The 27,839-nt window shown below is 32.3% G+C and overlaps 3 protein-coding genes across 49 annotated transcripts; 2 read left to right on the top strand and 1 right to left on the bottom strand.

Moving 5' to 3' along the window:
• Positions 1-2,220: 2,220 nt before the first annotated feature.
• Positions 2,221-6,867, bottom strand: LOC111284579 (heat shock 70 kDa protein-like). 3 transcript variants are annotated; one of them, XM_089762148.1, is made up of 4 exons: positions 6,751-6,867; positions 5,781-5,930; positions 4,745-4,884; positions 2,221-2,813 (listed from the first exon to the last, which is right to left on the bottom strand). In XM_089762148.1, exon 4 carries the CDS (start codon positions 2,810-2,812, stop codon positions 2,378-2,380), a length of 435 nt encoding a protein of 144 aa, XP_089618274.1. In that variant the 5' UTR covers position 2,813; positions 4,745-4,884; positions 5,781-5,930; positions 6,751-6,867; the 3' UTR covers positions 2,221-2,377. The 3 variants fall into 3 exon arrangements, with proteins under 3 accessions (XP_089618274.1, XP_089618275.1, XP_089618273.1); XM_089762149.1 differs by lacking the exon at positions 6,751-6,867 and adding an exon at positions 6,271-6,410 and having other exon boundaries at positions 4,745-4,830; XM_089762147.1 differs by lacking the exon at positions 6,751-6,867 and adding an exon at positions 6,271-6,410.
• On the top strand, positions 6,669-27,839 carry LOC111284578 (E3 ubiquitin-protein ligase BRE1-like 2). Of its 45 annotated transcripts, XM_089762180.1 has the most exons (19): positions 6,669-6,807; positions 8,104-8,265; positions 8,356-8,519; positions 8,610-8,697; positions 9,221-9,285; positions 9,602-9,795; positions 9,858-9,967; positions 10,079-10,198; positions 10,278-10,464; positions 10,556-10,704; positions 11,257-11,328; positions 11,691-11,767; positions 12,488-12,676; positions 22,697-22,768; positions 22,954-23,036; positions 23,165-23,302; positions 23,396-23,614; positions 27,377-27,446; positions 27,551-27,839. In XM_089762180.1, the coding sequence occupies exons 9-11, from the start codon at positions 10,296-10,298 to the stop codon at positions 11,296-11,298; spliced, it is 360 nt and encodes a 119-aa protein (XP_089618306.1). In that variant the 5' UTR covers positions 6,669-6,807; positions 8,104-8,265; positions 8,356-8,519; positions 8,610-8,697; positions 9,221-9,285; positions 9,602-9,795; positions 9,858-9,967; positions 10,079-10,198; positions 10,278-10,295; the 3' UTR covers positions 11,299-11,328; positions 11,691-11,767; positions 12,488-12,676; positions 22,697-22,768; positions 22,954-23,036; positions 23,165-23,302; positions 23,396-23,614; positions 27,377-27,446; positions 27,551-27,839. The 45 variants fall into 45 exon arrangements, with proteins under 45 accessions (XP_089618306.1, XP_089618303.1, XP_089618292.1 ...); XM_089762177.1 differs by lacking the exon at positions 10,079-10,198 and having other exon boundaries at positions 23,410-23,614; XM_089762153.1 differs by lacking the exon at positions 6,669-6,807 and adding an exon at positions 6,992-7,974 and having other exon boundaries at positions 9,876-9,967; positions 11,208-11,328; positions 23,165-23,614.
• Positions 8,680-10,174, top strand: LOC149518432 (E3 ubiquitin-protein ligase BRE1-like 2). The gene is made up of 5 exons (XM_089761568.1): positions 8,680-8,697; positions 8,804-9,043; positions 9,184-9,394; positions 9,602-9,795; positions 10,079-10,174. The coding sequence occupies exons 1-5, from the start codon at positions 8,680-8,682 to the stop codon at positions 10,172-10,174; spliced, it is 759 nt and encodes a 252-aa protein (XP_089617694.1).

The raw sequence follows: 27,839 nt of genomic DNA on the forward strand, positions 1-27,839 counted from the left end.
TGTGGTAGCATTTGATCATACTTATTTAACAAATAAGTATAAGATTGCTTTTGTTCCCTTTGTTGGTGTGAATCATCATTTTCAGTTCATTTTATTTGGATGTACTTTGTTATAGGATGAAACTGAAGAAATATTTATTTGGTTATTGAGAACTCGGCTTGAAGCTATGTATGGATGTCCACCAATAATTATTACATATCAAGATGCAGCAATTACTAATGCAATTGCAAAAGTTTTGCTTAACGCAAATCACCATTTTGTATGTGGCATATTGATAAGAAATTTCTTGAAGTTTTGAGTCATGTTTACCATCAGAATCCTAATTTTAAGAAAGAGTTCAATACTTGTATTCACAACACAATTACACTTGATGACTTTGAAGATGCTTGGATGAGAGTTATGAAAACATATAATTTACAAGGTATTTCTTGGATGGACAAAATTTTTTCCATTCATAAGAAATGGGTACCTACTTTTTTATGTAACAAATGTTATGCTGGAATGTCAACAACTCAAAGAAGTGAAAGTTTGAATAAATTTTTCAAGGACTATGTTAATGTTAGTACTTCAATTAGTAAATTTGTGGTGAAATTTGAAGAGGCACCGGATGCTTGGTACAACAAAGAACATGAAAAAAGCTCTAAGACTATGAATTCAAAGCCAATTTTGAAGACATTATATCCTATGGAAGCAGAAACATCTATCATATACATAAGAAAATTATTTGAAATGTTTCAAAATGAATTGATTCATGCTTAAGAGTATGTTGCTGATCAAATTAAAGTCAATGGTAATTCAAAAATATACAAGGTGCATGAGATTGGTAAGGAGAAGCCTATTTACATAGTAACTTTTAACGTGTTATTTAAAGATGCCATGTGTAATTGCCTTAAGTTTGAATTCATGGGGATTTTGTGTCAACAAGTTTTGGCAATTTTCATTAAGAAACAAGTATTTTCATTACCTTCTCAATACATTTTATGTAAATGGACAAGAGATGCTAAGAAAAATGCTTCTCTAGAAATAAGACAAAATATGCTTTTTGATAAGATCAATGAATCATCTACTTTGTGGTTCAACGGTGTTATGTTACAGTCTCTTGGTCTTTCTGAAAAGGCAACAAGATCAAGTAATCATTAAAAACATGCAATTCAAGGTATCAAAAACTGGAGTGAGGAACTCGATAATTTGATCATTGAGAATGTTGAAGTTGATGAAGCTAGGAAGTTAAATTTCATTAAGGATTCTGTAGGTTTTCAGAGCAATAATGGTAATGTTTCATGTGCTAGAATGACTTTACAAGATCCTTTACATGTTGTTACCAAAGGACACCCTCCTTCAATAAGCAAAAAAGGTAGCATTGAGAAAAGTGGCAAAAAGAGTATGGCATGTTCATCTTGTAATTGCAAAGATCATATAAAGCATCCTTGTGGTAAGCATCAACAACTAAAATAAGTAATCAAACTAAGCCCATTTTTTTCCTTTGTTCTATCTTTCTTAACTTTAAAAGTGGTATTTTTTTTATGTGGTTTTTATGAAAATTTCAGTAATGAGTTCCATTCAAAGTCAACTTCTAGCACTATTAATGTGAATGAGCTTTAATATTATATGGTATGTTGATCTTTTGTTTATTTTATATTTTTTCATGATAAGCTTTGATTAATTGAGTGATATTTTATTTGTATTATGTAGGATATTTTGCCAGATATGCTTCCATAAAAAGATGAAATTGGATCTCAAGTCACCATGTTCTGGAAGAATTGGTATTTCAGAAACTTTCTGTAAATGGCTACTACTTTTTTATTTTTTGTTTTTTGGCAACATGAAAAAATAATTAAACAAAAGGGGATTTTTTGAGAAATTGTAATGATTGAAGCTTAAGTACTATATTGTTTATTTGATTAATTGTTCTTTTTGTTGGCTATCAGATTATTGTTTTGCTGGATGAAGTGCATTGGAGTGTTTTTGTTTTTATCATTCTATTTGATAGTGTCATTTTTAGTTCCTGATATAACAATCTTTTGTATCCTCAACTGTGTAGCGTATTCTATTTTGATCTTTGTTGCAACTTCTACTGTTTGTCATTGATAGTTTACTTTTATAAACTTAAGTACCTTTTTATTGATTTAAAAAAAAAAATAAAAGCTTGAACTAAATGAATTTGCAATTTGAAATGACATGCATTAAAATTATTAAAAATTAGTAAATTAATCCCTCATAGAAAGTTGGAGCAAAACCTTTTTATTTCATTGTTATGTTTGAACAGTTTACATCTAAAAAGTTCTCATTTTATCACTCTCAAGCCACACTTGGTACATTACATAACTACCACTCAGGCAAAAAAGAAAGAGCAAAACAGAGGCAACACCAACAAATTTCATTTGCAGAACATCCTATAAAATCCCATTGATGAGACTTGATACTTCTCTAATCTTTGGTCCCGTACAGTACCACCAAACCCAGCTTTGCTGTATCCCCCACTCTTCGGCATCTTAGCACCACCCAGGTGCACATCTCCACCACCACCTTGATACATCTTTGCAAAGATTGGATTGCATAACCCCTCCAATTCCTTCAACTTGTCCTCAAATTCATCAACTTCTGCCAATTGGTTCCTGTCAAGACATTCAACAGTCTCATCAATGGCCTTTTCGATCTTCTGCTTGTCTGTCGGGTCAAGTTTTCCAGCAAACTTCTCATCTTTCACGGTGTTCCTCATATTGTATGCATAGTTTTCAAGGCCATTCTTGGCCTCCACCTTCTTTTTCACATCCTCATCCTCTGCCATGTATCTCTCGGCCCTTTGCACCATTCTTTACTTGGTCATTCCAAAAAAAAAATCTTACTTTGACAATTGAAACCTCATCGTTTACAAAGTTATCAACAAAAAGGAATCAATATTTTAAAAGTAATCTGTTATTCAGTATATCAAATTTGTTCTCCATCTACTTTTATAGACCACGAAAAGCAATGCTAAAGTCCCACTAGGCAATCTTCCATGGTGAAATTACAAGACAATTTTCATGTATGATGCTAAAAGTTATCAAGCAGAAAAAGGGCAGTTCTTTCTTCCTTTTATTGGTACGTACAAAGATTCAAATAGCGGTCGAATAACGGTGTAACGGCCGTTATTTTGTGGTCACATCACTATCTGCCACCGTTATTAGAGAAAAAACTGAAGAGAATTTGAATCTCGTCTATAACGTACGAATCGCAGCCACAAATTGCGGTGTAATAGTGAATAGCGGCAACAGTAGTCTGTTATTGCCGCTATTCCTATTTTCATTCAAAAATTCAAAAAAAAAAATTCATTTGATTCTGTTTAAAAACTTAAAATAAAAACAATAAGAAAGAAAATAAACATCAATTTACAAATTCAAAAAAAAAAAAAAAAAACCCACAAAACTTGAACTTTCAAAAATATCAATTCTCTCAAATTTAACTTCAATCAAAATCAAGTATATGCAGTTTAAGGTAAGCAATTAATTCAACACTCAAATTACCTTTTTTTTTTTATTTCCAAATTTACCGTGATTTTGTGTGTTTGAGATTAGGTTGGACTATGATACATTAGTAGAAGGAGGCAGGAGTTATTAGGACTTAAAATGAGAAACAAGAGATGAGAGTGAGACTTGAGGTTGACGGAAGCAAGCAGATAGCACACACCAAATAAAAAAAAAACTGAGAGATGAGGATGAGGATGAAGGTTTGGAAAAAAAATTTATTGAATGCAAGGTGAAAGAATGAGAAGTTGTGTGGGTCTGTGCAATTTAGTCAAGAGGTAGAGGAAGTAGACTTGAGGCTATTATTGTTGAAAATTGCCCACAACATAGAGGCTACCAAGTTTGATTTACTGTAAGTTTATAAAAAGCAATTCTCTTGACTCATAAATAATAATGCTCTTACTTAATTTATGAATGTCTAATCACTTATTATTTGATTTATGCATAATATAATTCGGTAATAATTTGATGAGTACGGTAATTAAATAATTAAATATATCATTCGTTATGATTATTTATTTTTCACATGTTTATTTATCTCTTGTTATTTTTTAATTATCATATAAATAATTTTTTAAATATGAATATTTTACTATAAATATTTTCTTAAATAAATAAAACACATGATATGATATAAATTACTTTAAAAATCATAAAATAAGAAGTTTTATGATTAATAATTAAAATTATTATATTTTATAGCAAGTTGAGCAAAATTTAAAAAATATCATGACCGCGATAGCCGCAATAACCTCGAAGGTCTCCGTTATATCTGCAATCATGACAAACGTGACACAACTGAAAACGTGACCGCTACCGCAATTTAAATCCATAGATAGGTATAATAAAACATTTCCAATTTGTAAGACACAAATGCATTATTATTACTAAACTTGGTAACAAAAAACTCATTTCACAAAGGTGATAAGTTGCTTTTCAAGCATTCTTAAAAAGTTTGGAACTCTAAATAGTTCCAATCTGAATATTTATACACAAACTGAATCAATAAAGAAACTTAATATTGTTATCATCTTATAGCTTTATGTTTTCAAATTTACTTCTAGACAGGGCATAACCATCTAAAAGTTAAGAGTCCAGCTAGTCGAGGTTGCTCATAACTTCACCCCTCAATGGAGCTCCAAGAAGGAAATATAGTGCCAACCAGAAATCAACAAGAAAAAATTGCACAAAAACTGCCAAAGAGCATATTCTAATAAATAAGAGGATAAAGAATGATTTACCTTTCACATAGCTGAAAGTTTTTACAAAGACTGCAGAACCATTGCCATCCGGATAATATAGGTCTATGGCAACATGTGCAGACTAACTGCAAGTGGGCAATGATAAAGTCCTCCTTAATAAGTAGAATATTTTGGCTCAGCTACCAAAGGAAACAATGAAATCAAATATTAAGTGACTATCATAGTTGCTTAAAAAAGGATTCAATAAAAAGATATAACTAAACAGATCTACAATAGCATGTTTTCACAATTACATCTACCGCATGTACTTCCTTCATCTAATTCTAGTGTGCTCAAAAGAATAGTAAAAAAATAAAGCTTCTTCCATAGCACGAAGGGAGTCGGCCAAAGAATGTGTCAAGATGAGTTAACAAAATATCGACTGATTGGTTCATGATGCTAGCAGTAAAGGGGCAAAAAACTATATGAAAGAGTGTAAAAGCTAGCATGTCTCCTTCTGAATGGGTATCTACACCCCCGCCTCAAACACACCCAAAAAAGAAAAGTTAAACTGTAAAATTTAGTCCGTTTCTCGACGCAAATAACACTGCCTACAAAAACTGAAAGAAAGTGATCTATCAAATTAATTCATGTTTAGGCTTGGACATTTAACTATAAAAGCTACAGCTAACTCTAAAAGGATCATCAATTTATCCATGGTTTTAAAATAAAATATTCTTAAAGACCATGGTTTTTAAAACTCAGCTGCAACAACGAAAGAAAAAATAAACTAAAATGGACGGAAACTCATCTGCTATGTTTTCATCGAAGCATTTTATCGAACAAGTAACAAGCATCATATAAAATGCCTTAATTCAATGTGACAAAAAATTGCAGAAAGGATGCAAAGTACCAATAGCAAAAACTAAAGATCTATTCAATACCAGTGAATCAGTTACTATTATAAAAGGTTTAGTATTATTAATAAAAGGAAAAAAAAAAACTAATGACTTAAAGTAATGGCAGAGGATTACAGAGAAATAATACAACATGGCAAGGAAATGTGAGAATATGCAATCATTAATCTATTCAATACCTTGAAGTAATTCTCCACAAAAGTGGGATCCCCAAGAGCTGAATGCTGTTTATAATGTGATTGCCAAACCAGCGGCTACTAACAGAAGTAGAGGTTGTGCCGGGCAACACTGAAGTCCGCTTTAGCAATTTCCTCTTTCACTTTCTGAAGCTGCAGAAGGTGAAATAAGAAATTGTCATCTCCGAAGGGCATGGGCATTTAATCTGAAATAGAGGCAGAGATGCTTAAAGAGAGATAGCAAAAGTTTGGGAGTTGCATAGTTAGAGAACTAAGAACAGAGTGAGAATTGAGGGATTGTGGCAGAGAAAAGGTCTGAGATGGAAGTTTGAGAGAAGCGTGAATGAGAAAGGTGTGTAGAGAGCAAAAATTTGGGAATTAACAATGGTGAGTGTAAAAAAACCCGTTTGTGGAGTTTTATTTTCCACTAACAGTGGATTAAATAATAATCTAGTTGATTTCGGTTTCAAAATCGGACGGAGTCGGATCTTACCACCTCCAAAAATGATGCAACTTGATACGATCTCAATTAATCGATGTGGATAGGCCATGTATTTGCATAAGGAAAGCTGAAGATATCATTTTTATGAGCCGTTAAGAATTGGCTTTTCTCAGAATTTAGGGGTAAACGCAACACTAATACAAATTGGGGATTTTTTGGTTGGAGAGCCATAAGGCCCAAGGGCTTAAACGTGGTTGTTGCGAAGTGTGCTGATTCTTTCTTCTGGTTTCTTCTCAATATATCACTCTCTGAAAAGCAAAATCTTGGAATCTGTCTCTTAATGTATAGCAGTGAGTAGAGTCTGTGTTTAGTAGCGTTTTGCGAACGGATGATGGCTTATGGGATGTGATGGTGTGGCAATAGCTTAAATAAGAGTTAAAGAATGGGGAGGGGTATAAATAAGAATAACAATAATAGCAGTAGTAAATGGAAAGCTTAGAATCGTAAGAACCGGAGAAGAAGAGGCCTCACTTGGATTGTCCCGCCGTGGCCCGTAACTTCTCCGCTTCTCCCAATTATACCAAATCGGTAATCTCTCTCTCAAATATATATTTTTTATTTTTTATTTCTCTTTAGTTTCCTGCTCAAATTAGGGGTTTGGCATGATTTTATTTGCTTTTTTATTTTTTTAACCTTCTGCTGTAATTTATTTTCAAATCACTATTGACTCTGGAATAGCTTTGTATTTGTCCTGTCGCTAGGAAGAATCAATGACCAAACCGAAAGATTTTTTAGACATTACTTTCGGCTTCCTACAAAAGAGAAAGTTACCCTAAATTTGTGCCTGCTATAACTATCGTGCTTAGAAGCTCTGTTGTATTCGTTTGCTGCATAATCGCTGGGTTTTTCTTCAACTTTCTAATTTCAAATGCTTTTTCTTTGTCGTCTAAAAAGTATTGGGAGTGGAGCAGAATTTAATATTTTTTACTTTTTCAATTTTAGGACCAACTGTGAGTTAATTGAATTGATAATGGTGGATAATTAGTGTGCGGCAAAACTGGATTCCCCTGTCCCTGTGAGCCTGTACTAGGAAAAAAAAATAGGGAAAAAGGGGTTCTTTCTCTTAGTGACTTAACCCTAATCAATATGGCATTGACATGCTTTTGTTTGGTCTGACATGCGGATGTATGGTTACAAACTGAATTTAAAGTTCTTTTACTTCATCTTTTTTCACGTAAGTGGCCTGCTAGGTTTATGCGATTCCAAATATGATGAAATTGAGCTGATAATGGTTGATAATTGAAGTAGTTTGCACTAACAGGGGATTCCCTGTAGCTGCAACATCAGTGCTGTATATGTGATTGGAAACATTGTAAATTAGAGAAATCTGATATTTTGTTCATCATCTTGACTTATCTAAGCTGCTTATATGCATTGATTTCCGATGTCAAAACTTTTCCTCTAATTTTTTATTTTATGTTGGTCACTTTCTGATTCTAACTGTTCCTATATTTGTCATGAACCAGTTCATTAAGTATCTATGTATATGCATGGGCAACATTTATCCACTATCCAATTTGCACATTTGCTGGGTTGAGAAGCTAGGCTCTTTGCTTAGGCTAATTTCAATCTTGGGGATGTATACTGTCTTCTGCATCCTGATTGAATTGTTGTCTTTCACTTTTTACCCATGCTTTAATTTTTTTGTTACCTTACAATTACAATGATATTGCTGCATATGCCCCCATGTGTAAGGTTGGTGAATATGTCAAGTAAATTTAATTTTCAAATAATCAATTTTTGAATTTTTTTTTATGCAATATTTTGTGTTTTATACGTTTCTCTTATACATTTCAATTGATATGGAGGGTTTTTTTTACCCAGGTTGACTTAGCAGTTCTCCAGTGCCAGAATCAAAAACTTGTCCAGCAATTAGATATTCAGAAACATGAGTTGCATGATCTTGAAACCAAAATTAAAGATTTAAAAGACAAGCAAACCTCTTATGATGATATGTTGATAACTGTGAATCAACTTTGGAATCAGGTATTTTTGCATGGTGCTCTTTTACTGCTGTATCTTTTGTGATCATCATGATTTGTAATTTTTATGTTGTGTTGTTGTTCTATTGTATAGTTGGTTGATGATTTGATCCTGGTCAGAATACGAGATGGACTGGACCAAAATGCTTTAGAAATCTCGGACCATGCAAATGATTCTTGAGGTTTGATCAGAAGTTTAATTGTTAGCAAACCTCTTATGATGATATGTTGATAACTGTGAATCAACTTTGGAATCAGGTATTTTTGCATGGTGCTCTTTTACTGCTGTATCTTTTGTGATCATCATGATTTGTAATTTTTATGTTGTGTTGTTGTTCTATTGTATAGTTGGTTGATGATTTGATCCTGGTCAGAATACGAGATGGACTGGACCGAAATGCTTTAGAAATCTTGGACCATGCAAATTATTCTTGAGGTTTGATCAGAAGTTTAATTGTTTGTTAAAAATTTTTTTTCTGTGTGCTTTTGGGAGTTGGGAGAGGTAGTCCTATGTCTTTTAATATTAATGAAATCAATTTTAGGTTCTCTCAAATATACAAAAGATCAGCTTGAGCTACTCTTTAGTTGCTATTCCTTCATGCCCTGTGGAGGAGATCTTTCTTTGTAGGCTTCTTGAAACAGATTTTGTTGATAGTAGTGGCGATGATGGGATTGCAAGTTCTTTTGAACAAGTCCTATCTTCTCGTCATTCATCCACTAAGGAGTTGATAAAATCTCTGGAGGATACCATTGCTGCTGAGAGGGTGAAAACTAAGAGCATGGTCCTTTCATTGCATGGAAAATTTTCTTTTGAACATTAGATGATATCTTTGTTTCAGTAGTTCAGTAATTTGTCTTTCCTCATATGTTTGCAGTGAATTTTTTAACTATTTTCTACATTATTTAGTACTTCTGTCTGCAGTTTTATATTGATTATTATTACATATTACTTCTTGCAGACAACATTATGCAGCTTTCTAAGATTGATGATATGATGAGAGAGGAGGCTAAAACTTTGTGTGAGGTGATTGGCACTCTACACTTGAAGCATAAAGAATTAGCTAATGGGATTCAAACATATATAATCAGCCATTCAACTGACCAATCTGAGATAGTTCTTTTAGAAGATTTTTGTATTTTATACACTTAATTGGATATAGATGCATGCGGTAACTTCCTAACATGTAGAATGCTGCTCTCAATGGCAAATTTGATACCAAAAGAATCACTGTATGCTGGCAACCTTACTGATTGTTAGCGAGTGTGAAACTTCATCTGTTCATTTGGTGTCTTCTCATGATTGTTTATTAAAGCTGTAAATAATTTGTTAATACTGAAAGGTGAGCTGGAAGAAATGATGGCTAAACTTGAAGAAAGCAAAAGAAAACCAGTCAATCTGAAAATGCAGAAAAATATAGCATCTGGGATGCGTGCATCAACTCCAGTTGCAGCAAATGGCAACTTGTCACCAGAAAAGACTTCAGATAAGACAATGGGGTTGTGGGAGATAAAGGATTCGATTGAGGAGACAAAGGTATTGATCTACATAACAGAGTTTTTCTCCATCTCTCTTCCTTTGTGTGACTAATTTTGTAGGATATGTTACTAAACAAGTGTCGCAGATAGCGGCAGCAGATTGACTTTCTAAACTTCAAGATGCACAGGAACAGAACCTAATCTATTCAAAGCAACTGAAGGATCTTCAGGTTTGCTTGGATTATTGACCTCTGAAAGTTGATTTTCTTATTTGTTGAAATACATTTTTGAATGATGCTATGTGTTCTAGTAATTTAATTTATAAGATTTTATTCTCTTAGAATGAACTGAAGGATGACAAATTCATACAATCCTCTCAGCTGTACACTTTGTTAAATGATCAGCTCCAGCATTGGAATGCTGAAATGGAAAAATAGAAAGCACTGACCGATGCTTTGCGGGTTAAACTGCTTGTTTTACCTTTTCACATGTTTCAAATGTTCGAGTACTTTTTGGTCTGTTTTGAAAGTATAATTTCAGACTGACAGGTTTCTTGTCATGAGGAGGGAGAAGGAACTGAATATAAAAGTTGAGTCAGCAGATGCTGCTAGGAATACAATTGATAATGCTGATTCTAGAATCGAAGAGCTCGAGCTGCAGCTCCAGAAGTGTATCATAGAAAGAAATGATCTTGAGATTAAAATGGAAGAAGCTACCCAAGATGCCAGTAAAATAATAAATCAGAATTGTACATTTTACTTGTTTAAGGCGGAAAATGGTGGATCTTTTGGCTTATTGAAATGCTACCTATTTTTCAGGAAGAAACGATATTAAAGCAGAATTTCAGTGTCATGGCATCAGCTCTGTCCAAGGAAATAGGAATGATGGAAGCTCAGTTGAATCGCTGGAAGGAGACAGCACACGAAGTGATTTCCTTGCATGCAGAAGCCCAGGCACTAAAAGCTTTGTTAAGTGATAAGCTTTTTATCTTGTCCTTATTGGTTCTTTTGGGGGGAATAAAATTTGAAAGTTGTGATACATAGATAAAATGTACATACAGGTTGTTTCTATATTATTTAAATTATATTTAGCATTAAAGTTGTTGAAAAACTTGATATAAAGATGATGGTTTACATTTGTACCAAGTGGTGGAACTTGATTGTCAGACAGAATATCATTTTGGAACTTTTATTTCTTTTTTTGGTGCTAAATATCATTTTGGAACTTTGAGTTTATGTGTTTGTACACAGCCATTTAGTCTTTGATTTTTATTCTTCTATCAATTTCATATACCTGCTTGATTTTTGTTTCATTTGATTACTAAGCATGTAATTTGAGGAAATTGTGATCTTTCATAAAATGGATCTATATTTCTTAAATTTAATGAATAGAATAAAGACAAATAGTTATGATTTTTGAGTTTTGAATGTTTTGGAACTTATTGGGTGCTTAAACAAATTGGTCGTTCAGGTCAGTTCATTCTCTAATCATTCAACTTTTGTCAAAAATTTTCCAATAGACAAACCAACAAAAGCACTTGGCAGAAGATTGTGCTGAATAGACTGTTGAAATCAAATCTCTCAATGATTTGGTGAGTATGTCTATTCTTCTGTTAGTTCCAGCTAGTTTATTTATATGTTGTTTACAATATTGGGGGAAGGGGAAATGCCAGAGCTGGGGTTCTGCATTAATGCCATCTATCTTTGCTTGTTATATATATGTTTTTTATTTTCTTCGTTTGCTATTGAAATATAAGAAATTTTTACATTGTCTTTTCGCAAAGTTTTTTGTTCGTCCCTTATTGTGCGCATTCATACTCGAACTTATTCTTAGTATAATATCTTCAGATATTGTATGCATATGACTTAAATCGATATTCATTAATATCTTCAGATATTGTATGCATATGACTTAAATCGATATTCATTACTGAATAGTATTCACTTGATGCAGATTGAGAAATTGCAGAAGGAAAAATTGGAGCTGCAAATCTTCTTGGACATGTATGGCCAAGAAGGCTATGATAGTAGGTGTGTTAATTTGAGGAGACTTTCTCAAGGCACACACACACAAATACATACAGCGAGAGAAAGGAAGAGAAAAAGCAATAAAGAAAAGCAGAAAAATTTTCTTTAGTTCTATCCATTGCAAGCTGTAGATCTTTGTCAAATTTTCATCTGACTTGCTTTTTGTGTAAATCCTGTCTTATATCAGTCTCTGTGATTTTTCTTGTCTATTATGCTTGAAGTGAAAAAAACCTATAATTAATTCTCTTTAAATTGGATCTCAAATGACTTGTTGCGCTAATAAAGGAACAAGATTTGTGTGTGACTTCCAATTGTTTCTGAGTTATAGTAACCCTGTTGCAAAGCTTAAACTTCAGAATTTTTAAAGTTCAATTTAAAAGTTGATCCTGAAATGGTAAAATATTTCAAGTTGCATTTTTACATATTTGTTTCATTTGTTAGTGCATACGGATGTGCGGTTTCTTGCTTCTTTGCATGCAAAGTAAGAAGCTGAAGTGATTCTGAGTTTGAAGTTCCGTGGGGTTTAGTTGGGTTCTCTTAGTTTGTGAGCTGGAAGTATGATATAGTTTGAGCTACTCAATCTTTTGCATTAACGATTAGTTATGCTTTCTTCTCTATCATGTCATTCACATAACCATTATCTAGTTTAGAAATCTCTTGCTTTTACCTTTTGGTTGCTTTGGCTTTTTATTAATAAATTTGGGTTCCCAAATTAAATTTCAGAGATGTGATGGAAATAAGAGAATCAGAAAATAAAGCTCATTCACAAGCTGAAGTCTTGAAAAATGCTCTGGATTAACATAGTCTAGAACTGAGTGAAAGCTGCTAATCAGGCTGAGGTTGCTTGCGAACAAAGGCTTTTGCTGAAGCTGAAATAGCTGAGTTAAGAGCTAAACTGGACGCTTCTAAGAGGTTTGTTCTTTTCTAGTTTTTGGATTTTTTATAAATGGTGTCACATGGATGTCAGTTGGTTGACAATGTCAATGATTTGACTGACAGAAGTTGATAGAGGGTGCAAATATGCTAGTGAGGGATTAAATTATCTAGGATTTTATTTTATATTTTAGGGGCTTGAGTAACTTATATAGATATTTAGGATATTTTATAATATTTTGGTTATTTTATATTAATTAGTACTTCTTTTCCAAGTATTAGGGTCTGAGAGTCACATTTGGTATTTTGTATTTTATTAGGCTTTGGGATTAATTATAAATACCTATATATTTTAGTTAAGGAGGATTTAGATGATGAATATTTGAGTTATTGTGATATTGAGTATTGTGATTTTCTTTCCCTGTTGATTTTCTCTGGTTTTCTCCCTCACTTCTGTTTCTTCCCCAATTTCTTCTTTTACTCCATAATTGTTTCTTTCTATTTCTGAAATTCTTTATAGATTTCTATATTTCATCTCTTCTCCCTAGTTGTCCTAGATCAATTGGTATCAAAGCTCAGAAGAACTTTTGCTATCTATCTTTTTCTTTCTTTTTGCCTTACAAAAAGATCCAGCCAAGAAAAAAACAGTGCTGTTTGAAAAAAGTGAATATGAATTTCCAGATCTGTCCAAAGAAAAAAAAAACAGTTTGGTTTAAAAGAGGGAGGGAGGGAGAGAGAGAGAGAGAGAGAGAGAGAGAGAGAGAGAGAGAAGAATCCTTCCACCACTGCCCCACTGTTTGATCTCCAATCCATCACCTCAAAAAGCTTTGCTAGCTGCCAAACTGTAATCCTAGAAAGTTTTGTGATCATTTGTGTCACTATAGTGAAAAGTTTATGTAACCAAAGACAAAAACAATGTTCTTTGTTTATCTTTTATTAATGACGATCATCAAATATATAGAGGAATTGATATGTACAAAAAACTCATAAAATCAAGACACAATCATCCAAATATAAAAACCAATAAAAGTAACTAATTACCAGAAATATAAATCCCAACAAATCAGGAAATAGATCTTGATACATCCTATCAACACTCCTCCTTAAGCTAGAGAATAGATGTTTATCATTCTTAGCTTGTCAACAAGGATCTCAAAGCTTGCTTTATGTAGTCCCTTTGTTAGGATGTTTGCTACTTGTTGCTTTGTAGGAACATAGGTCATATAGATCACTTCCATATCAATCTTGTGGAGACCCACACCCAACCTGTGAGATGTTATCCTCTTTGATCTGAAATTCTTACGATTTTGTTCCACAAAATGCGCTTCACAGGTTTATGTTTAAATCTCAACCATATCCTCATATTCTTTCAATGTGGGAATGGGGCGTCACAATCTGCCCACCTTTAAAGCTTGATGCCTTGTCAAGCCAAGTCCAACCACAAGATCAAAATCACACTAGACGTTGGGATTCTAGAGGTGGCTCCTACTATGTAGCACTTAGTGATTCTCATGGGCCCATCATGTAGCACTTAGTGACTCCCACAATGTAGCACTTAATTTTTATCGACTGATGGCTGCTTTGATATCATTCGTGAAGACCCGCACTCAACCTACGAGGTATTGTCCGTTCTGAGACCGAGACATAACATAGCCATATTACCTTGAAGTAAAACCGCAAAGTAATACAAAGACTTTTTTCTTAATCATTCTAAAATTTTTCAATAAAATAATCTATTCAAGAAAATCCATAACTTTAATTCAACTAATGAGAAATCTCTATATTCTCAAATGCAAACTAATAAAAATACTAAACCGCTTCATAAGATCTCATTAGCCAACAATGTCTCTAATGTCCAAGTAATCTTTCCAATCTAATCTTCTAGCTTCTCACACAACTAAGCAAACTTATCACTTACTCATTTGTAAAGAAAAAGTAAAAGGGAAATGAGTAAACCACAGCTTAGCAAGTATAGGCTCATACACCTTACCGAATTAAGCATTGTTTTCATATGTATCACATAGATCATTCAAAATATTTGTCAAACCAAAATGTCAAAACATTTAAAAAATCATCATTATTTTAAAAGTTTTGGAGATCATAAATCAATATCAAAACAGGTCAATTCATAAATCATTGCAAAATATGCTACCATTCAAATATTGTGATCAAACCAAATCATGGAACAATCATTAAAAATCATCATAAATCATCTTCATATACAAATCATAATTATCATTAGTTTATCGTTAGCTATGGTCACTACTATAACCCATGACATTGGCCCTATCGACAATTTCATCCTTATGAACATTGCTAACTATTATAACCCGCTAGCCAGAGTGTTATGCTAACTACTATAACTCGTTAGCCAAGGCCGTAGAACTAGTTTTAGTGTCGATGATCTCACTTCCCATGGATGTAAAAACATAGCTATCATAAAGTCGTTCCTTAAACAAAAATCATTTTCTCATTTCATTCATAAGCATGATCTATCATTTATATAGCAAAAACACAAAATAATCATATGCTTGGTCCTATTTTCATATATCGAAAATAATGAAATAAAACATTTACTCATTTAGAAACATACATATATACATAGGTTAAAAAATAAGTAAAGTGTGTGAGATTTTACTTCCGTTCGATTCCACCATTTTGTTTTTCCCCCAAAACAATTAACAGTCTATTGAAGATCATTTCAACATATCAGAAATTAATCAATCCTTTTTGAGACCATTTATACTAAAAACAGCTAAAGTTATTCAAGAATCAACTCAACTAACTAATACTGATAGCCTAAGCTCCTTTCACTAAAACAGCCATATCTCAATATATCAAACTCGAACTTAAGATCTTTATGGTGCATTAGAAACTAGACTCGATAAGCTTTCTAACCATATATGGCCCACCACATAATTCTTTGTAGATTAATTGTAATAAAATTTGCAATCCACATCATATGCTGCTGCTAGACAACATGTATACCTTCAAATAAAAATTACATATTTATTCATAGGAAACTCCAAATTCAATTCCGCTTGTTTTTTTTGGAAAGTAGACTCAATAAGCTTTCCAAACATATATGGCTTAATTCGTAATTCCTTGTATAAAATTTAAGACAATATTCATAATTCATCACTGAAGCTGCTGCCAATGCAGCCTGCACATCCTTAAGTAAAAACAAGAGAACTCTTTATAGAAAATTCAGAATCAACTTTCGTTTGTTTTGTTAGAAATTAGATTCAACAAGCTTTCCAACGATATATAATACTTATAGTAATAATCTATCCATTAATACAGAATTCCATTTTAATTCACTGTTGTAGATAATAACATCTCATCCAAAAACAAAATTTCTCCTTGATTCTTTAAAAATCCAAATCTCCACTTTCAGCCTTTAATATCCACTCAATAATCATCAATAAATCATAATAACATGAAGTAAGCAAAGCCCAATAATTTGCCCAAATAGATCATGAAGATTAGTGAGAGATTACATAATTTTTCTTGGTTTTTCTCTCAAAACTTCAACTCCAAATAATAGTAATAAACACAATACTTAAATAAAAAGAGTGCGTATACTCACCTTTAGGAGATTAACCCAATTGTAACCTCTGATTTCGAATCTCCAATTTGATTTTTCATACTCTTTAACCCTAAGAAAGCTGAAGACGAAGAACTTTCATTTCCTTTCTATTTTACAATAGCTAGGTTTTATTTCATATAATACCTCAGCCTCCTTTTCTTTTAGTAAATAATCTCTTAATTAAACTAATAGGCTTTGGTAATAGTCTAGCCCAATTATCATTTGGGCTAGGGTATTACATTCTCCCGTTTATAAAAAGTTTCATCCTTGAAATTTGATTTACATCCACATCTTATTCCTCCATTTTTGAAATCATTTCTCTTGTTGTATGTTTGTTTCGTTAAACTTTTTCAAAGGTAACAATTTCATCTCAAAGCTTGTTCTTTCCAATCAACCATTCAAATAAGATAGTTTCAATATGTTAAAACTTATATCATCCTTAATTTCTAAATATTCATACCCAACCACATAGCTTGGATTAAGAACATATTCTCTCACCATAGATTTGTAACACAGTATTACAATAGATATATGAGGTGGTAAGATTCTTTATATAAATAACTTCTTTCACTTTACCAAAAACTTCAAATGTCCTAACATAATGTAAACTTAACCTTCCTTACCTTATAATTCTTGTAACACTTTTAATGATGACACATTTAAGTACAAATGATTAATCACTTGAAGTTACAAATCTTATCTCCAAATTATGGCATAATTCTTTTGTTTACTTTAAACCATTCCTTAATGAACTAAAATTTATCAGCCATTTGATCCATAAATTCAAGAAATAAAAGTTTCTTCTTCCTTGTTCTTATCCTAATAAGTTTGAGATTTAGATCTATTTTCATACGAAACCTCAAAATGAATCATTCAATGTTTGTCTTATGACTATTGTTATAAAAATGTTTCTTTTCAATTCATGACATAAGCATTTCTTAGAAAATATCAATCAACGATAAAGCCTCCCAAAAATAGAAGGAACACAAAATATTCTTACTCAAAATTCATTAGTCCTTATATATTAAAGATTCATCACTTTCTCAACTAACAATAGCATAAAATTCAGAACTTAAATCAAATCATGCTTCCACTACATACTTTGATATTCCCTTCTAAAACTCTAAAATATCAAATTAACTTTCATAACATTGTTTTATAACAAGAAAAGCATATGTCCGAAAATTTCATGTAATTTGCTTCACACCGGGTATTCATAACCATATATAATCTTAAAGTTGAATAACAATATCAACATATCCTTTAGTCACCAAAAAGATATCACATAGTACTTTAACTTTCTTTTCTTCTTCATCAACAATATGAAATTTTCTATCAATTATCCGTTAGAATACATATGAAATCAATGCAATAAATCATATCCATACATTTTCACTATGTAAATTCAAACATAAATCTCTTATTACTAAGTTGTCTCCAATTTCAAATATTGTTCTTTCAAATTTCATAGACCAATTATTATTTAACGATTGATTCTTCATAATCTCCACAAACATCATAATGTCTCAAATTCTCCTTTTACCAAATATATTGCTATCATCTGCAAGGCAAAGTCAAAACCTATACTTCATAACCCTTAAGAAAAATTCTCTTACAGAATTTAAACAATAAGAACTCCAAATACTTGAATTCTTGCCAAAAGTATAGTTATGAACAATAACTAAATGCATCACATTATTTTCATAAATTTCTCAAATTTCTCTAAAATCAAGTACATGCTGAGCATCATCAAATACACAAAATCATCACTAATTATTAAGATCTGATTATAAAATGAACAATATTTTGCACTTGTAAGATTTTAAAAAAATCATTCTTAACCAAAATGTATATATTTTTTTAGTAAATTAATTACTCCCCCAAACTAAACTTCCTTACTAAATCATTTAGATAACCACAAATTTAATTTTTATTCATAAATTTAATTCCTTGTTAAGTACATAGCCTTGTACCACAATAGGCAATGTTCTCCGTAAATTATAAAAATTTGAAGGAATCCAATATTATACTTCAATTAGAATTATAACTACAAATTAATCACTTTAACCGTTAAAAAAAAATCAGTACACCCTAAATAGGAATTTAATGATCAAACTTCAAATTAACTATATTAATGTCTAACTCGTGGGACCAGATCTTAAATATTTTCTCAATAAAAATGTAAAACTAAATCAAGTGAATATCCTACTTTACGTATATAAAACTATTTACCACAATTATAATATTTTGAACCAAACCCATCAAGACAAATTCTCAAACATCATAACCGAGAATTAATTACTTCAAATTTTCAAAACATCATTTCATTAGAACTTCAATATTTTATACTTTTAATTCCAACAATGTACACTCCTATTCCAATCTTAATCCATGATCAAGGATTCGCTTAATACTTATCAAATAACTTCAAAATCTCATAAAGTCGAAGGTCCTTTCTCAAACCCATTGGATCTCCAAACCACAAAATAAGCTCTTAAACATCCCACATAGTTTAAAGATCATAACCTGAACTCTCAGAAAATCTCCAAGAATCATAACTTAGGCTTTTAAAGAAAATCTTATCACAATCTAAAAATCATAATCTAATTTTTAAAAATTCTCCAAAGATCGCAACTTAAGCTCTAGTATCATTTGTGGAGACCTGCACCCAACTTGTGAGGTATTATCCGCTTTGACCCGAAAATCTTATGGTTTTGTCCCACAAAAAGTGTCTCATAGGTTTAGATTTAGATTTCAACATATATATCATACTATATCCACACATTCTTTCAATGTGGGATTGGGACGTCACAAATCTTCTCTGTGATAAAATGCGTATCAACCTCCACATGCTTTATTCAATCATGATGCACTAGATTATGAGCTAAAAGGCTTATGATAACAAAGACATGGACTGCACCAATTGTTGTTTCTATAACTGGTTCTAGAGCTAAAAAGCTCCATTTGGCACTCAATCTTCTACTTGGACATTTTTTGGCTCATGTAGAGTTATTGCATGGTGAGGAGCCTAGGATGATCACCTTGATCACTTATGAAGGTGTTTGAGCACATTTGGGCTATTTCATGCTATGTGGGTTTAATTGGCCCATGTTTGTATTGGGCCTTGGTAATTTGGCCATGTGTGTATTGGGCCTAATTATGGGCTTGGTGTGTGCATCTAACAAGAATTTAGCATTTACGATTATTTTAGGCATATTATATTTGATTTTATTTGCTTTTATTTGGTTATGTAATCTTTTATATTTTTGGACAGATTTTGTAGTCTTCTAGATTACCAAATCTAGTAGAATATCTTAGGAGTATCTCGGATATTTTCTTTCTTTTGATTCTAGAGATTATTATTAAGCCTTACTAATAAAGGCCAATAACTTTTAATAGCTGCACCATCTAATGAATTATTGATTGAAGATTCTAGAATTGCATTCTCTTGCATTCTCTCTTTTTCTTATCAAAACAAGCTCTTGTTTTATGGTGAATAACCCTAGATTCTTATCACTCTTCCTTCTTTCTCTCTAAGAGTGTGGCAAATCACCCTTGTTTAGTTGGTTGTGGTCTGTTGACTTATCAGCTTATTTAACTTGGTTTATCCTTCTTTTTTCTTTGTTTTACTTGTTGATAACCGAAATTTCACAAACTATTTATACTTCCACAATTGGGGCGCATCACATTTATCCTCTAAAAGTCAAAACTTTATCAGTTTATAAATCTTTATTTTAAGGTGAACGTGATTCCATGGGAGCTAGTTGAGAGTTTGGAATGTGATATTTATGAAGCTACATTGCAGTTACAAGAGTTGATTGCTTTGAGAGAGAGGTGTGGGTTTGAAAATCTTTATCTTTCTATCTTTGATGAATACCATGATTTTAAAGATTATATCAGCATAAGAAAAAACTCAAAAACTGGAAATCACAGCTTATGTATGATGAATTGATGGAACTAAAAGATGCATTAAGGTATGTGATGAATTGATGAAAACAAAAGATGCATTAAGCGAGGTATGTGCTGAATTGGGAATAAAATGGAAAATTTTATTGATTCTTGCCCAATTTCATTTTCTCAAGAATGTTCTTCCAATGTATATGAGAAGAAAGATCCCATTGAGGAAAAACATGATGATGTTACAGTTGTGAGCATATCTTCTGCTTTTTAGGTCTTAAAGAACAATCTTGTTGAAGATGGTTTAAGAGATGAGATGTGCCGGATAGAATCTGTTGAGTTATTGCAACATGATTTGCTTAATGAGAATGTTGAATCTACAGCTTGCAAAACTAAATTTGTGGCTATCATAAAACCTGGAAAGTTTGTTTAAGTGGTTCTTAGTGAAGATCCTTTATCTGTTGAGTTTATTCGTCCAGTTAATGAGATTAAGCCCATTGTTATTGATGATAGTTCCACCATTGACTTCATCATTCCAAGTGTACTGAAAGATGAGAAGTTGCTTTGTTGAAGATGTTTATGCCACTAATGAAGTTGAGATTTGACATTGCTATTTGAGTCTTGTTGGAAGGTTTTCTTGCCTTGATTTTTCAGAAGTGGATGTTGAGTTTCTGACTAAGGGAGAATGATGGAGGATCTGAATATGCTAGTTGAGGGCTTAAATTACCTAAGATTTTATTTTATATTTTATGGGTTTAATTGTAACTTATATATACATATATATATGTTATTTGATAGTAATTAGTATTTTACTTTTCCAAGTAGTAGGCTTTTATTGTTACTAGTTTTTGTTGTCACGTACATTGCATGTGAATACTTGCTTTTTATTTCTTTATTTATAATATAAATCATATTAGGATTACAAAGAGAGTTTGGGAGAGATCTCCACTAGATTTTTTTATCCCAAACCTAATAATCTAACCTTGCCAACTCACAAGCAAGCTTATTTGCATCCCTTTTAACACAAGAAAAAGAAAACATAGAAAATTCTACCAATAGATACCACACAACAGCTACCAAGTTACAACCATCCCACAATGAAGCCTCACATTTTTCAATCTCCTTTATAGCCAAAAGAGAGTCGCTTTCAATTATGATAAATGATGAAACATTGTTCTCGAGCCACTACTAAACTCCACAAAATAGCTCTCATTTCAGCATTTATTTTTAAATAATAACTATATATTGAATATAGAGTTGTGTATTGTAAAATATTAAAATTCAATACGATGGCCAAAAAACATAGTTGAAATTAATAAAATGCCTATTAACATGTAAAGATTGTCTTAGGTGCAGAATAAATTAGATTAACGAAAAGTTTATTACTTTCTAATGTTAATGTAAAGTTAAAACTTTGCAGACAAAGAACTTTTCATATAATAATTATAAATAAATATGCATTTGTATATTGTATAAATAATTGAAATTAATGAAGTGCATGTTAATCTTTGAAAAAACATTCATGTTAACATGTAAAGTTTGTTCCATGTACATAATAAGCATATCATGTTAACATAAAGTTTATTACTTTTAATTAATTTAAACTTTGAAAAAAAAAATTAATGTATACATTAGCTCACTTTTATTTAACAATTAAATTTATTTAATGAAACTATTTCAGCAGAAATAGAGTTTTTATTTTTAAATTAGATAAATCTTTTTAATATTTATAATAAAAAAATTTTAAAATGGCAATTTAGAAATATAATGAACATGTATGTTTTTTTCATCAGTTTAAAAGATTCTAAACCTTTGTGCTTATATAATATATATTTGATAATTTTCATTTTATTAGGGTTTGGGAGTTAGTTATAAATAGCTATGTCATTTTAGTTTGGAGGTTTTGGATGATGAATATTTGAGTTATTGGATTTCTGAGTATTGTGATTTTCCATGTTGATTCTTTTTTTGGTTTTCTCCTGAAGTTCTGTTTCTTCACTAATTTACTCTATTCGTGTCTATTTGTCAAATTCTCTCTAGATTTCTATGTTCTATCTGTTCTCCCTACCTGTCCAATACTAGAAGTTCTAAATAAATTGTGAAGTAGTTTCCTTTTTTTGTTTATTTATTTATTTCTTTAGGAAAGCAGAATGTTATGGTTATCTCTTCTTCAGTGTCTTATGCTTTAGTTTATATTTATGACCACAGAGCATCTTTTGAGATGAAGTTTTTAAATTGAAGCTATACTATAATTTCTTTAAGATTTGTTAATTCACTTTGCTTATCCTCCTAACCTTAATATATGCATCTAAGAACTCAGACATTAGAACCATTTGACACTTCCTAAACAGTATATAGGTAAAATGCTTATGTATTAGTTTTCCAAACTCCATATACAATATGATCCAAATTGATATTTCATCTTTTGTGTGAAATTTTTGTGTCTCATATAAGAGGTTTGGAGTTATTTAATATATTTTTTGGTTTTTATTTTCATACCTTGTAACCTTTCATTTCCTGAAATTTCCATTTGATAGTGTTATCTTACTATTTTATGTGACGGTAAAACACAGGATGTTTTGATGCTCATAGAGGCTATTAAAAGAAAATATTGAGAGTCAAAGACATACATTTCTGAAATTAAGGTGCCTTCTCAATTCCTTTCCCTCAGAAAAAGAAGTATTTTATTTATTTTTTGTTCCTGCCACCCTTCTCTCATTTTTACTGAATTGCTAGAGAGCTACCTTTTCCTTTGGTACTACTATTGCCATTTTCTGCCTCTTTTGTGTTCCCATCCCCATGGTGAGAAATCTCTTTTGTTGTTTTCTAGACCATTGCCCATACAAAGATACGCAGACACAGAACCAGCATTTGTTGCAGCAGATGGCTGAGAAAGATGACTACAATATTAAGGTCCATTGCATATTATATTCCTTTATTCTTTGACTCTATTATTGCTTTCTGTTTACATTGTCAAATAGTTCAATTATCTGGTCTTGATGCTTTGGTCACTTTTATGATTGCAATGGGGTTAAATGCAGCTTGTCTCTGAGAGTGTAAAGACAAAGCAGGCACATAGTTTCTTTCTCTCTGACAAGCAGACATTAGCAAGGCAACTTTAGTAGGCCAATTCATCAATTGAATCCATGAAAATGAGGATTGCACAGAGTGAAGAGCCGGTAAAAGTAGTTAGTACTCTGCTACTAAAACTTGTTTCACAAATTTACCTTCTAGATGTATTTACTTGTTTGTATTTTTTTATCAACTTATAGTTAAACACTTGTAGATGAAAGTTTGTCTGATAGATGCTATTAAATTCACTCAAGCGGACAAGATATTGTTTTTTATTAGCCTTAAACTGCAAAGTGGGAGTTGGCAGATACTGAGAAGGAGTTGAAGTGCCTTAAATCTACTGCAACATCTTATGAGAAGGATTATGAGCAGCTCCAGTGGAAGGTGGATGAGTTCCAAGTGAAGTTGGATAAGGAACGGTGGGTTTTCTTTTCTCCTTTTTTGATGATTCCCAGGCTTATAGTTTTGTGTCTTACCCAGCTGATTTACATTTTGGTGGAATTAGAAGATAAAAGAGTATATGTATGTTATGTCTTCAATAAGCATTTCTCTGCTGTATATTGCTTATCATATGATGTGCACAGTTATTTGCTCCAAAGAAAGATGTGGGACAGGCTATCATAATGGTCAACAATTGCTACAATAACGATGTTTTAACCTATGCTATTACTGCATTTATACTAGCATATTTCATCTTAGGCTTTCCTAAGGTTATAATTTGTATCTGTCAAGACTTCAGACTTGTTACCTTTCCAAATACCTCCCTTTTCCTTCATCTTTTAAATAATTTGTTTAGCTTTCCTGCAAATTAAACCTCTCTTCTCTGATGAAATGGGGGTTTTTCTACCCCTAAAAGCCAAAGAAAGAAACTTGAGGAAGAGCTCAATGTATTGAATAGCAAGGTTGCTCAATTGAGTTTTGAAATAGGAGAGACTGCAATAGAGAAGCTCCAGGATGAAATAAAAAATTGCAAGAATATTCTCAAATGTGGTGTGTGTTTTGAAACTCCCCCTATGTGTTGTCACACTGTCGGTCTCAAGCTCAGATAAAGGAAGAGAGTTGCAATAGGTTGACAACTAGTATAAAACATAGTCAAACCATGATGAAAGACCAAAATAAGAATTCTCGTTATGTCGTGGCCTCCCAATGATGTGTTACATCGGAGCCCCGGATGTAGTGCTAAATATGCTAGGGTTGCTAGGTTGTAACTCAAAAGTGATATGCCGCATCACCACCCGGATGCGGTGTCAAATAGGCAAGAGTTCTCATGTTTTGGTGGACAAACACAAGTAAAGAAGCTAGTCCATATGGGTAAGTTATGCTTTGTTACTTGGAATATCGGATCATTAACTGGTAAGCTTGTGCAGATAGGAGATGCAATGGCTAGAAGAGGAATTAATATTATGTGTCTTTAAGAAACTAAAGGGGTAGGGAAAACGGCTAAAGAGATAAAAACATAGGGCTCTAAGCTTTGGTACATAGGGAAGAAAAGAAGTAGAAATGGAGTGGAGATAATTGTTAATAAGAATTTGATGGATGATATGGTTGAGGTTAAAAGAAAGGGAAATAGAATTTTACTTGTTAAACTTATTTTAGAAAAGGAATTGTGTCTATCATTAGTGCCTATGCCCCACAAATAGGTTTAGATCAGAAGAGTAAGCAAAAATTTTGGGAAGATTTAGACGAGACAGTGCGAGCCATACCATACGAAGAAAAATTGTTTATTGGAGGAGACATGAATGGTCACGTAGGCGAGGATGGTAATTGGTAATGACTTTGAGAGGGTACATGGGGGATAAGGCTTTAGAGAAAGAAACGAAATCGGAGAGACTATCCTTGAGTTTGCCACTGCATTTGACCTAACAATATTAAACACATGGTTTAGGAAAAGGGAATCACCCTTGGTGACATTTAGGAGTAGATCAAATGCTAGTCAAATTGATTTCTTTTTTACTAGGAAAGAGGATACAAATAGTTGTAAGGATTGCAAGGTTATATCGTGTGAGTGTGGCCACATAACATAAATTGTTAGTACTCGATCTATTCCACCTCTGGGGGTAAAAAAAAAGACATCAGAGTCATGAACTACTTATTAAGTGGTGGAATTTGAAGGGGGACAATGGCAGCGTTTAGGGATAGATTAGTAAAAGAAGTTGATTGGAAGCCTGATGAGGATGTAGAGGTAATGTGGGAAAATATTACAGTCGGAATTTAAAGTGTTGCTAAAGAGACATTTGGGGAATCTAGGGGTAAGGCACCATTATGAAAGGAATCTTGGTGGTGAAACGAGGATGTGAAAAAGGCAATTAAAGCTATGTAGGAATGTTATAAAATTTATGGAATAATAGGGATGAGGAGAGTTATCAGAAGTATAAGACAGCAAAAAAGCAAACCAAGAAGGCTATTTAAGACTTAAGGAGCAAGATCCATGAGGAGTTATATAGAAAACTAGAGACAAGAGTTAGAGAAAAAGAATTGTTCAAAATTACTAAGATGAAAGATAAAAAGAATAGAGATCTTAGTGGCATTAGGTGCATCAAAGGCAAAGACAGAAGAGTTTTAGTGAAAGATGAGGAGATTAAAAAGAGATGAAGATATTATTTTGATAATCTCTTTAGTAGCAGTTTTGAGCATGATATAGGTGGGTTTGACATACTTTCACAAGATGTAAATCGTGTGTTTAAACGTAATATTAAAAGCTATGAAGTTAAAGAGGCTTTAAGAAGGATGAGATTAAAGAAAATTGTAGGACCAGCTGGAATCCCAATTGAAGTCTGGAATGCTTAGGTGAAATAGGGATAAAATGGTTGATGGATCTTTTCAACAAAATTTGGCTTACCTAAAAGATGCCAAAAGAATACAGAAAAAGCACTCTCGTGCCTTTATACAAGAATAAAGGTAATGTGTAAGATTGTTCGAACTATCAAGAAATAAAACTTATAAGTCATACTATGAAACTTTGGGAGAGAGTAATTGAATGTAGGTTACGACGTGAGGTCATTATTTTCGAAAACCAATTTGGGTTTATGCCAAGATGCTCCACAATAGAGGAGATCCACCTTTTGAGACTTTTATTAGAGGGTTTTGGTGAGAAAGAAATCTACATATGGGATTTATCAACTTGGAGAAAACATACGATAGGGTTTCTTGAGAGGTGCTTTCATGGGCCTTAATGAAGAAAGAAGTACATTTAAAGTACATTAACATAGTTAAAGATACGTATGAAGGAGTGGTAATGAATATGAGGATGGTTGGGGGCATGAAAAATAGCTTTCTTATTACTTTAGGATTACATCAAGGCTCAGCACTAAGTCCTTTCCTTTTTGCATTAGTTATGGACAAACTCACTAGACGTATATAAGATAAGGTACCATGGTGTATGTTATTTGTTGATGATATAATCTTAGTTGTTGAAACTTGTGATGCCCTCAATATGAAATAAGAATTATGGAGGAATACATTGAAATCTCAAGGTTTTAAATTGAGTAGATTTAAAACTGAATATATGGAATGCAAGTTTAGTTGTCACAAGAAAGTGAGTACTAGTATGATTAAGTTGGATAGAGAGGGAGTACCAAAAAGTAGCCAGTTTTGATATTTGGGATCAATTATTCAAAGTGATACTGAGATAGAAGCAAATATCAAACATAGGATTCAAATAGGATGGTCAAGGTGGTGAAGTGTTTCGAGTGTTTTGTGTGATCACAACATACTTTTAAAGTTAAAAACGAAGTTGTATAAAATAACTATAAAGCCAGTATTACTATATGGAACTGAGTGTTAAGCTGTTAAGAAATAACATGAGAAGAAAATAAATGTGGCGGAGATGAGAATGCTTAGATGGATGTGTGGTAAGATTAGAATAGACAAAATAAAAAATGAAGAGATTTGAGAAAAATTAAGGGTAGTCCAAATTGAAGAGAAAAAATGAGAGGATCATTTGCGATGGTTTGAACATGTGAAACATAAACCTAGTCATGCACCGATTAGGAGAATTGAGTCTCTAGATCTATGAGAGATCAAAACATCTATAGATAGACCACGAAAGATATGGATGCAAATAATAAAAAATGATATAATAGTTAAAGAATTAGATGAAAATGTGATTGTTAATAGAAACGAGTGGCGCAAAAAATTTTAAATTACAACCTAACTTGATTTTCTTATTTGATTTTTCACAGAGCTAATTTTAGAGTATGGTATATAGGCTCAGTGTGTTGTTGTGCTGTGTGTTTTGACCTACCAAAGAAGGTGAGAATGCTATGCTGGATACTTCGTCATCATTTGTACTTTAGCCTCTTTTATCTGCTTTGGATTGCGCTGACCGGCCAAAATTATTGCTTTATATTGGGCAGGTTGTAATTGTGACATGCTATCATCTATTTTGCAATCCATGTATACAGAGAAATTTAGAGATACGCCATAGGAAGTGCCCGGCTGTGGAGCTGCATTTTGTCAGAATGATGTTCGGTTTGTGAAAATATGAAAGAGTTATCCCATGGTTTGTACTTTTGTGATTTAGGTTGGTCGAAGTTAGCATCTGAAAATCAAGGATGGCTCCATAGTTATGGAAATAATTTTTTTATGTAATTATTTAATTGTAAAAGGAAATTGAACGAGGTAAATCTTCAGAATTTTGTTTCA

The sequence above is a fragment of the Durio zibethinus genome, chromosome 6, assembly GCF_047325235.1.
Source record: "Durio zibethinus cultivar Kanyao isolate XHJ-2024 chromosome 6, ASM4732523v1, whole genome shotgun sequence".
NCBI lineage: Eukaryota > Viridiplantae > Streptophyta > Magnoliopsida > Malvales > Malvaceae > Durio > Durio zibethinus.